General features: G+C 40.2%; 1 protein-coding gene across 12 annotated transcripts in view; it reads left to right on the top strand.

Moving 5' to 3' along the window:
* Positions 1 to 11355, top strand: part of PTPN13 (protein tyrosine phosphatase, non-receptor type 13) — a 204551-nt gene that overhangs the window by 179408 nt on the left and 13788 nt on the right. For 11 of the 12 annotated variants that reach the window (XM_027853380.1, XM_027853381.1, XM_027853376.1 and 8 more), the window contains 5 exons: positions 2938 to 3102; positions 3633 to 3721; positions 5202 to 5257; positions 8202 to 8305; positions 10726 to 10874. In XM_027853380.1, the coding sequence (XP_027709181.1) occupies positions 2938 to 3102; positions 3633 to 3721; positions 5202 to 5257; positions 8202 to 8305; positions 10726 to 10874 (563 nt within the window). The remainder of the gene's footprint in view (positions 1 to 2937; positions 3103 to 3632; positions 3722 to 5201; positions 5258 to 8201; positions 8306 to 10725; positions 10875 to 11355) is intronic. The other variant, XM_027853374.1, reaches the window with a different exon arrangement.

Raw genomic sequence — 11355 nt, 5'->3', positions numbered from 1 at the left:
TTTGTAGAGGGCATGTGACCATAGGGTGTCTGCCACGAACTGTGTTTGTGAAATTGTAGTCACATGAAGAAGAAGAAGAGGGGGAAAAAGAGAGGGAAAGAATCTATTTCCCCTCTGAGTGACCGTCTCTTGGGGCTTGGCTAGAGCTCCTCAACTGGCTGACCATACAACTGCAAACTGGCTTGCTCTTTTATATGTAGCCCAAGAGGTATGAGTTGATCTTTTCAGCCAGTCACAAGGTGTTCCCTGTGTGGTGTCATCTGCCTTTCATCCCATGGCTCAAAGACCTGTGATCCTTTAAAATTCATTAAAGGCACACCCACAGGGTGTTATATTATAGGAAAATTAATTAATACTTCATTTACTCCGTTTATTATTGATTATTTAATTATTGTGGGGTAGAAACCATAATTAGACATTGACTGGCCTAAGCAAATCAACTGCACTGCTTTTGGCAAAATTTATAGTCCCAGATATTGAGTAGCTCTCTGGTGACTCGTGGAGGTTCACACATTGTCCTTTTTCCAGTGCTTTCCCCAGTGTCTTGTACAGAAGAGCCCGTGTACTGATCAAGTTCTTAAACACAGTTCATAAACAAATGGGAAATTAACATTATTCTGTGCTTCCAAATACATGGTGATATTAGGTAACAGCCAACTCTGTTCCTTCTAATGAGATGGAGGGCCACCAGGCCTTGCTGTTTGCTGAGCTACTGCCTCCTAAGGCCTTCCTAATCTAACTCTCCTAAATCTAACCATTTGCCTTCTAGACCCCCAATATGGTCATATGACCCAACGGCATAGCCTGAAGACCCTTGGGCCTTTCCATCCACCCTCCAGGTGCACCCTGATGAATTCTAGACCTTTCTATCCATCCTGGGGCTGAAGTTTACTGTTTTGTCTCCCCGAATTAGAAATGTGATCTTCCTGAGAACAGGGACAATCTCACCATTACTCTTTCTATCCCCAGTGCATAGTATAATTCTTGGCACATAGTGGAAGGGAAAGTAACGAGCAGTTATAAAGTACCTATGTGCTTGGAACTGTGCTAAGTGTTTTACAAATATTGTCTCATATAATACTCGTGAGAACTCTGAGAAGTAAGTGCTGTTATTATCCCCATTTTACAGTTGAGGAAACTGAGGCAGACAAGTTACTTGCTCATGATCACACAGCCAGTAAGTGTCTGAGGTCAGATTTGAACTCAGGTCTTCTGACTGTAGGCCTCGTTCTGTATCCACTCTACTACCTCACTGCATAAGTGCTCAATAAATTTGTAAGTGCCTAATAAATCCTTTTTCAGCGATTCAAGGCACAGCAAATGTCTCCAGGAATCACTTTCACACACAAGATGATGCTACTAGAAGTCCAGATAAAAATGACTCCCAAAATTTTTCCAAAGGATCCCTCTGAATGCACAGGGGCTAAATGAATTTTGTAACTTAACCCTCATTAAAACTTAACTTGAAAGGAAAATAAACTCAAACCCTGAATAGATGTGGGGCTCCCCAAAGGGATTAAGCATTTGGGGTCAACTGCTCGGCATTCCCAGAGCAGCAGGCAAATGTTATCATATGCAGTCCATGATGACCTCATACGAGCTGTCTGGACTTGTGTCCAGCCATCTGAAAGAAAAAAAAAATATGACCCACATATGACTAAATTGTAACATGATCTTGAGCAAATGAGTCTAGTAATACAGTAGATAATCAGTACTTGAATACTTAAACAAGCAAAAGTTATCTTAAAGACAATAACTGACTTTAAGGAAATATCCCAAAAAACAAACAAACTACAGTTTAAAAGAGGGGGAAAAATGCAAATTTCTGCAAGCTAGGGTATCTAAGAATAAGAGTCTTGAATATAGAATCCAGGATCCTGCATCATGGATGCACTGCATCCTTTCAAATGCAAAAGACCCCAAAATCATCCCACATGAAGCCCCCAACTCTCACATGGATTAGCTGACTGAGTCCCCGCATGGTAGATGGGTTTCTAGTGCTATTGCCAAGGAGCCCCAAGCAGTAGGCTTCTCATCATCAATCAACCAGTTGAACTCCATTGACTTTTAGAAAAGGAATTTACTAAGATGGGTAAAGCAAGAACAGCAGTTACAAAACCTGCCCATCCCCTAAAAAAAAGCCCAAGGCATACTCTTGCATAAATACACACAGAGTCAGGGGAAGCATCAGCTTGAACTTAAAATACAATGGTAGGGGCACAATAAATGCAGAAAACTCACAACTCCTATTTACTGGAAGTCATTTTCATAGAGTCTTCATGAAGTTTCACTTGGGTCTGGCTGTGCTGGGTTCTCAGCCTCAGTGCTTTTTGAGAATTCACAGCATTATTCTCTCTACTGTGAAGGGTCTCACTTGCAGGTGCTACTTCCTCCATGGGGTGGCTATTCTTCTGTCTCCCTATGTGTCTGTATTTGACGACAGTGTATCCTAAATGTATCTCTGCTTCTGGTCAGCTGTGTTGTCTCCTACTGGCTTAGTCTGTCTAATGACATGGTCCAGATAGAGGGTGGGTGAGACAGAGACAAGCTCTTCCCCCTAAGGGCGATTACTTCTCACAAGCTTGAATTTGTCTCTCAGGCTTATCACTCGGCCAATAACTCTGAAATGACTTTCTGTTTTATTTAATGCCAGAAGCTCAGACATGTATCTGATTATTTCAGCTATTTTTATCTGCCTGTCACCCAGTGCCCCAAAGTCCTGTGATTGTTTCAAATTAATTAAGGGCTTGTCAGCTCATTGGGATGAGCTTTTAGGAAAATTCCTTAAAACTAGTTTAAACTGTTCATTAATGGATAAATTGGGGTGGAGGTACATAAAGACTGAAAACCACTATAAAGCACCTTGAACACAGTAGTTAGTTTCAAAGTATTAAAGGTGGAGGTAATATAGTACCTTTCATCTACATCTTCACTCAGTTTCTTACAGTAGTACTTCCTATGAATTTGTTTTTCAAGAAACTGAAGTACAAGAAGATGCCAGTTATGATGACGATCCCCAGGAAGATGAAGTCATACAATCTTTGTTGGATGTTGTAGACGAAGAAGCCCAGAACCTGTTGAACTGCAATAACACAATAGCAGGTACCACATAGACAAAGCTATTATACACAAACGAGCACCTTGACTGGTGCATAGCTGCCTTATTTCAAAAGAACAAATCTGAGTTAATTTGAGGTCCCCTGAATTTTCCCTCCATCATTGAGCTATGGCTAACAGAAGATTTAGATAATTATCTTCTCTATTAAATTTAGAACATTTTGTTATATTATTAAAATCCAACAATGTGTTATTAATATCATTGTTAATTTATTTTAAAAAATATTTTGCCCAAACATTATCCCCCAATCAAGACCACAGTTTTATTTCATTTTAATTTCAGGTATCCTTCTTGCATTTTACAGTTCCAGCTGATGGATTGTGGAGGGGGATAATGATTCAATACATATTTTTTCGTTTTATTTCATTATTATTTTTACTTCAGATAAGAACTTTAACACTCTATTGTGTATTTTTGCTTAGGATGGATCTTTTTGCTATGTGAATGAAAATATTTCCCTGCCTCTGTGGTTTAATTGGTTTGCTTTTTGTATCCCAATATGTGTACCCTACAGGCATGCTAGAGACCTTTAGGAATTTGACAGAAGAAAAAGCAGAAGACACAGATTGTGATGGTTGTTCTTTACCTGAAGATTTTCCTGAAGTAAGAGGTGTTACAAAGTGTCAAAACTTTTGCCAGTGATGTATACTTACTACCTGAGAGGATTAACTGCCCAAATCAAAATTAGACCAATTGGTAGAAATCATCTCATGAGTTAAAGCTATCACTTTCACCTAATTTGGCTCCTGAAAAATGACATCTAAAATGACTAAAAATAAGTGATAGAAATTAAATTATTTAAACTGTGCATTATATGAGAATTATCTAGGTAATTACCCACATTTCTTATTACTAGCCTAAAATTATGGTAGTAGAAAGAAGTTTTCACAGAACTTAAAATGGGCAGAATCTAAAAAGAGATCAGATCCAGGAAATTTCTCTTTTAGTTGACAAAGGACTAAAAGAATTGGAGTTCTTTTACCTCAGATCAATGAGGGTTTTATTTGCAGAATAGCCAAGTTCCCAGATGATTTTTTTTTTCAATGAACAACCCATGGTATTTGAAGTTTTAAAGAAACTATCTATTTTACTCCTCCCTTATAAAAGTCCATCACTAAATGAATGTACAAATTATACCATTTTCATTATGTTAGTAAGATTAAGTGACTTCCCTATTGGCTAGAATAGAAATAAAGCATTGCAACTTTTTGGCAGAAAATTACATAGAAATGCAGATTTCCTTGTTCTCCTCTTTCCCAGTTCTGCTGTCTTTACCACAAGATTCCAACCTTTCAGGCACCATAGCCAGCTAAGCTGATTGACCAGCGTTCCCTTTTCTGTCCTCTGTTTAACTCTAACTATAACAATAAAGGTGCCAAGTAATATTTTTAAGAGACATAGACTGACTATAGAAGTTGAGAAAATACCAAAGTATACGTATTCATGCAATGATTTATTCACTCAATTCTATGTTAAGAATCAGAAAGGCATAGTAAGTAGAGTTGACCTTGGAGCCACGAACACCCAAGTCCCTCTGGGCAAGTCACTTATCCCCTTTGTGATCCATCTGAGCAACTCTACTTTAAGTTGCAGACCAAGTATGACCTGCATTGGTAGAGGGAATTTTTCATCTGGAAGTTCCTAAAACTAATGAAGTCACAACTTCAATGCCTACTCATATATGGAGTTATAATCTGTTCAGGAACAATGTGCAAGTTTATATTTTGTTTTAAAGTATCCTAAGGTTACTCAGATTCCCTTTTCCATTCTCAGTTTCTCCCCATATATCACAAATATAAAGCTAAAATACACCTCAGAGGTCATCCCTACCTTCCCGCATATGAGAAATATAGAGCCATGGTTGAGGAGGGTTGGAGACCATGAGAAGCTTTGGTAAGGCCACAAAACATTGGTGGGTGACCCCACCCCCCGGGAGTTTCCTGATCTTTGGATTATTACAACTAGGATCTGTAGATAATGCAAAGAGCATGACTAAGGTTGAAGTATATTTTAATTTCAGTTTGAGTTTAGTTGATCATTTGAGGCAACAGTTACTTAATTTATATATTTCCTTCTTTTTTAGTCCACAAAGGCAGATGCCAGTGAAGACTGTTGTGAAGAAAAAGTATTAAGTGAAAGGTGAGAATTCTAAAGTCACTCTAAAATATACCTGCCATGAAAGCACTCTAATTCCCTATTCAAAATCACTTGGGTTTTTTGGTTTAAATGTTGGTTTAAAATCACTTGTTCTTTTTCTTTTCTTTTAGGAAAGTAGAATTTTTTTTAATTTAATTAGAATTTAAATTAGAAATTTAGAAAATTCTTTTAGAAAATAGATTCTTACTAGAGACTGATATTGATGTAACCCCAAGTTATTAGAATTTGGTCGAGTCCTTTCTGATTGCCATGAGAATAATTGTATTTAAATTTCAGTTAACACAAAATCGGACCTAGGAAAAAAATGAAGCAGAGTTCGTTACACTCTCTCTAGAATGACAGATTTCTGACAGGAAAATTCCCTCCCAGGGATTCACCGTAATGATGTGGAAATAAACCATCTATAATCTATCATTTCTCACCCCAGTGTTTTAGCTGTATTTAACAGCCTGAAGCAAGCAGCCAGAAAGGAAATTCTGTCTTCTTTTCACCTGTTTCTTACACATACTAGCCACGACCAGAGAGTTAGATCCTGAGGACATTTGACATGTCAAGCCCCAGCCTAGGGAACCCACAGTGACACTTGAGGAAAGTATGGTACAGGAGTCAGAGGGTCTTGGTTCACATCCCACCTCTGGCCTTTGCTCTCTTTGTGAGCTGGGGCAGGCCTCAGCTTCCTGATCTGTAAAATAGGCGGTTGGGCTCTTTTGCCTCTGAGGTCCCTTCTGCTTGTAGCTCTCTCATGCCTGCCACAGGATGATTTGAACTTTCAGCAAAACTTCAAAGATACGACAGCGAATCACATAGATGCGAGGAAAAAGGCAAAAAAAAGGAGCACCACAACAGTTACGGCCTGTATCTGGGTGTTTATTTCTCTTAAGTCTTAAGAAATACTTATTGATTGATTGTTCCATAAATGTGTCTTTTATCTTTGGCATACTCTTTTCATTAAAATGTCTAGAGAGGAGGGTCATTTCCTGGTTTTCAGTGTATATTTTGCACCACAAACCATGTAACCAATATATTCCCGATAATCTAGAGTCAGTTTATCCCAATTGCAGACTGCCACACTGCAGAGGAAATAATTAACCTTTTGAGTGCTGGAGTTTTAAGTGACAACCACAGTGTCACCTTATCACTTAAAGAACTGAGAGAGAGGGGGGCAACTAGGTGGCACAGTGGATAGAGCTCTGGCCTTGGAGTCAGAAAGACCTGAGTTCAAATCCAGCCTCAGACATTTGACACTAGCTGTGTGACCCTGGGCAAGTCATTTAACCCTGATTGCCTTACCAAAAAAAAACAAAAAAACAAAAAAACTCAGAGAGAGAAAGTAATGTCCCACATGCTGATTGACACAAAAGAAATTATAAGAGGCCGAAAGACATATTTTGCATTTCTTACATACTTGTGTAGTTTTTTGGCATTTACTTATGTCATCTAAGATAACATCTCTGGAATACATGCTTTTCTCCCAGTCATCTTTTCTAATAAAAAAAAACTTACATTAAAATGTCTCATACTTTTTTTTTTTAATGGAGAAGCTAGCAAGTGGGGGGTCGCCAGGCTCCAAGAACTGTGATGTTTCATGTTAACATGGTGAGAGGTCTCCACTTAAGTGGTGCATCCCCAGGGATCTGAGATTGGCGCTGGGATGGTTAGTGTTGTTTGTTTTTGATACTTGTATGCATATTTTAACATTTATCAGTGACTTATGATAAAGGCATAGACGGCATATTCATCACATTTGACATAAAGTATGAGGGATAGGTAACACACTGGATGACCGTCAGAGTCCTAAAAGATCTTAATAGGCTATTGGGCTGAATCTAATAGGATGAAATTCAGTAAGGACAAATGTAAAGTAAAGTGTCAGAGTACAAGATATCAACTTCCCAAGCAGAAATGGAGGAGACGTGATTAAATAACAGTTGTTCTGCAAAAGATGTGAAAATTATAGTGGACTTCAAGGTCAGTAGAAGTTAGTAAGAAGCGTGATGTAGCAGCCAAAAAAGCTGGTGTGATCCCAGGCCACGTTAAGAGAGCCATCGTCTTCAGTAACAAGAAGGTGGTAATCCCACCATACTTGGCCCTTATCAGACCTCTTCTGGAGTATTGTGTTTGGTTATGGGCACCACAGTTTTAAAAGGACATTGATTAGCTGAAGAATGTCCAGAGGACAAGCCCTCAGGACAGTAAAGGACCTGGAGTCTGTGTCAGGAGGATCTGTTGAAGGGACTAGAAAAGAGAACGTTCCAGAGGACATGAGAGCAAGTATTTGAAATACTATCATGTACTCTGTCTAGCCCAAGAGGGCAGAATCAGAAGCAGTGGGTGGAAATTTTCAAGAGGTCAGTGTATTTAGATAGCTATGTGTCTGAAAGTGGAATGGGCTGCCTTTAAAGGAGATAAGGGCCCCCTCTTTGGAGGCTTTCAAGTGGACAAGCACTTATCAGTGGGAATCCTTTGATGTGTGCATTGGATTAGATGGTCACTGTTCCTTCCAGCACTCTGATTTTGTGATTCTTTAATCCTTTGTGCTTCTCCTAAGCTTTGAATAAATATTTGGTTACATTGTACTAAGAGAGGGCCAGAGGCCAGGGGGGTATGGCAGGAGTTTGCCTTTTAAGATTTACTTGTTGTGACTTTGTCTGAAAGAGAAAGCTTAAAAACTGATGTACCTTCAGCCCTTAGAGAGGGATCCTCCTACGTGAAGTACAGAAGGCAAGGGAAATCCAGACAGGAAGTTACCTGGTGGCACGTTTGATCTTGTTTCATCCTCAGGGCAACAGGGATCCAGTAGATGGGGCTTTCATTAGCTTCATGGGATTGTCAAGTAACTTTCTACTAAATTACCAGGAGGGAAAGAAAATAGCCTGGGTTTAAATGAAACTGAAAGAAATGTCATAAATGTCTTTGCTTTTTGCAGCTTAACTCTAAAGCTTGAAGGGAGGAAAGATGATGAGAGTGAAATAATGTGGGGAAGTGACAAGTTGCCAAATGAGACAATAAACCAGGAAGATCCTGCACAAGGTAACTTGTAGTTAACGGTTGGTTCGCTGAACCTGAACATTGCAAAAATGTAGCCGGGGGGGGGTGTGTGTGTGTGTGTGTGTGTGTGTGTGTGTGTGTGTGTGCGCGCGCGCGCCATTAGCCACAAGCTCCCTCTCATCCTTTTCTTCCTATCTCACATCACTCACGTGCCTTCTGCCACTATCTCCATTACCCTGAGAGGCAATTCTTCTCCTTGCCTATGTGATCTCATACCATCCTGTCTTCCGCTCTCTCACTTATTTTCAATCTCTCCCTAACTATAGACTGCTGTCCTACTGCCTCAAAGTGTGCCTCAATCTTCCCCATCCTGAAAACCCATCCCATTCATCCCTGCTGGCTGTCGTTCTATGTCTCTCCTCCCTTTTGTGGCTAAACCCTTTGAGAAGGGCATCTACAACCAGTACCTCCATGTCCTTTCCTTTCACTCTCGTCATAACCTTCTGGCATCCAACTTTGTCATTCAGCTGAAAGTACTTTCTCCAAAGCTACCAGGTTATTTGCCAATGTAATAGCCTTTTCTCAATCCTCATCACTCTTAATCTTTCTGCAGCCTTTAACACTGTTGATCACCCTCTTCTCCCCTTCTCCCTAGGTTTTTGTGACATTGCTCTCTTGGTTCTTTTCCTGCTTGTCAGACCAGCCTTTCTCAGTGTTCTATAAGTCATATCTGCTAACAGTGGGTGTCCCTCTAAGTGTCTGTCTCGGGCTCTCTTCTCTTTCTGTACCATTTTGCTTGATGATCTCATCAGCTCCCAGGGATCCAGTTGCCATCCCTTTGCACATAATTCCCAAATCTATTTGTCTAGCCCTAACCTCTCTCCTGACTTCCAGTTTCACACCTCCATCTGCCTTATCGAGCATCTCAAACTGTGTGTCCCGCGGACAAACTCAGCGTGTCCAAAACTGAATTCATATCTCCGCCCCCAAACTCTCTCCTTTTCTGAATTTCCTTCTTGCTCTAGATAGTACCTCCATCCTCCGTCACTCAGCTGGCATCCTGAGGTGTCATCCCCAACTCCTTACTGTCTCTCACTGCTCCCCACCCTATCCAGTCTGTTGCCACGGCCCGTCCGTTTTACTTTTGTCCCCCTTTTCTCTTCTTATGCTTCCTCCACCCTGCTGCAGGCCTCAGCATTTCACACCTGGACCATTGCAATAGCTGCTGGTGGGTCTGCCTGCCTCAACTCTCTCCCCTCCCCAATCCAGCCTGCGCTCTACTCAGCTATGAAATTGACATTCCTTATGCACAGATCTAACCATGTTATCTCCAGACCAAGATTAAATATGAAATCCTTTGTTTGGAGTTTAAAGCCCTTTATAACCTGACCTTCTCCTACCTTTCCAATCTTCTGAAATCTCCTCCCTCACAACCTACTCAGAAATTCCATCTCCCTGGCCTCCTTGCCACGCCTCACACACGATATTCCATCTCTCAACTCTTGAAGATTTTCACTGTCTGTCTTCCATACCTAGAACTCTCTCTTTGTCTCCTCATCTCTGCCTTCCTGTTTCCCTGGCTTCCTTCAGATCCCAGCTAAAGTTCCACTTTCTGCAAGAAGCCTTTCACAGCCCTCCTTAATCCTAGTGCTTTCCCTCTGACACTATTCCCACTTTGTCCTGTATCTTATTTATACATAGTTGTTTGCATATCATCTTCCACATTAGACTGTGATCTCTTTAAGATATTCAATAAATACTTCCTGAGTTAAGGATTACCTTATCCAATTCATTGGTCTTATAGCACTACCTAAAAAAATTTTAGTCACCCTCCATATCCGTCCTGGCTGAACAGTTTATACAGTAAACTCGTTGTAAGGGTGGCAAAAATAGTTGTCCCAATAAGGAGAAAAGGGGATTAAAACAGATCACTCTGTTCCTGCTAGATTTCATCTCCTTTTTTTAGTTAATTTTTTAAGTGTTGATCTGGCTTTGCTCCCCCCCACTACCTTTCCTTCCAATTGAGAAAGTAATAAAAACAAAACTCCTGTTACAATTATGTATAGTAAAGCAAAACAAATTCCCACACTTGATATGTCCAACAACAGTATGTCTTAATATCATCACCTCCTTATTAGAAGGAGAGTAGCCAGTTTCATCATGAACCCTCTGGAATCATGGTTGATCATTACATTGATCAGAATTCCCAAGTCTTTACAGGATTGTTGTTACTGTTCACTTCATCCTGCATCAGCTCATACAAGTCTTCTCAAGTTTTTCTGAAACCATCCCCTTCATTATTTCGTACAGCACAATAATATTCCTTTATGTTCACTTACCATAACTTGTTCAGCCATTCCCCAACTGATGGGCACCTCATCAGTTTCCAGTCCTTTGCCCCCACAAACAGAGCTACCATAAATATGTCTGTACATATGGGTCCCCTTCGTCTTTCTTTGTAGATCACCCCTTTTTAACAAATAAAGAGCTCTCTGCCCTCCCTGTCGTCAAAGTGCTTCCTTCAGGCAATTATGCTGGTAACAAGTTGAAATGTGTGATCCGAATGTTGCGTGGTCTACTAGAGCAAGGGATTCCTTCCAAAGAGCTGGAGGTGAGTTCCTTATGCTGCTTCTTATGACTGTAAAGATGATGTTCTGTTGCGTGGAAAAAATGCCTTAACACCAACCCTTATTTAATTTCCAAATACAAAAATCTCTTTGTCCTGTAGTGCCTTTTCTAACATATCCTTATTGCTCACCATTTTTCTTAAATAAATCCCTACAAGACTGATTCAAAGTTAGATCTCTGTTACCTTGAAACTTGATGACTTTTTTTGGATATATGGTTTCATTGCTTCTTAACCTTGAGGAAGAAAGGAAGGAACCCAAAAAATTTCAAATATAAATTCCAGGCGCAAGATAAAATCAACATCAGTCACCGTACCATAGTTTTGGTGTAACTGACTTTCCAAGTATGCCATCCCATTTCAAAGTAGCAGTGGGTGATCCTGCCCTTCCTCCCCCAACACACACACACACACACACACTCTCTCTCTCTCTCTCTCTCTCTCTCTCTCTCTCTCTCTCTCTCTC

The sequence above is a fragment of the Vombatus ursinus genome, unplaced genomic scaffold (assembly GCF_900497805.2).
Source record: "Vombatus ursinus unplaced genomic scaffold, bare-nosed wombat genome assembly UNPS02009975.1, whole genome shotgun sequence".
Taxonomy (NCBI): domain Eukaryota; kingdom Metazoa; phylum Chordata; class Mammalia; order Diprotodontia; family Vombatidae; genus Vombatus; species Vombatus ursinus.
The sequence above is the reverse complement of the archived record's forward strand: the minus strand, read 5'-3'. Positions and strand labels throughout refer to the sequence as shown.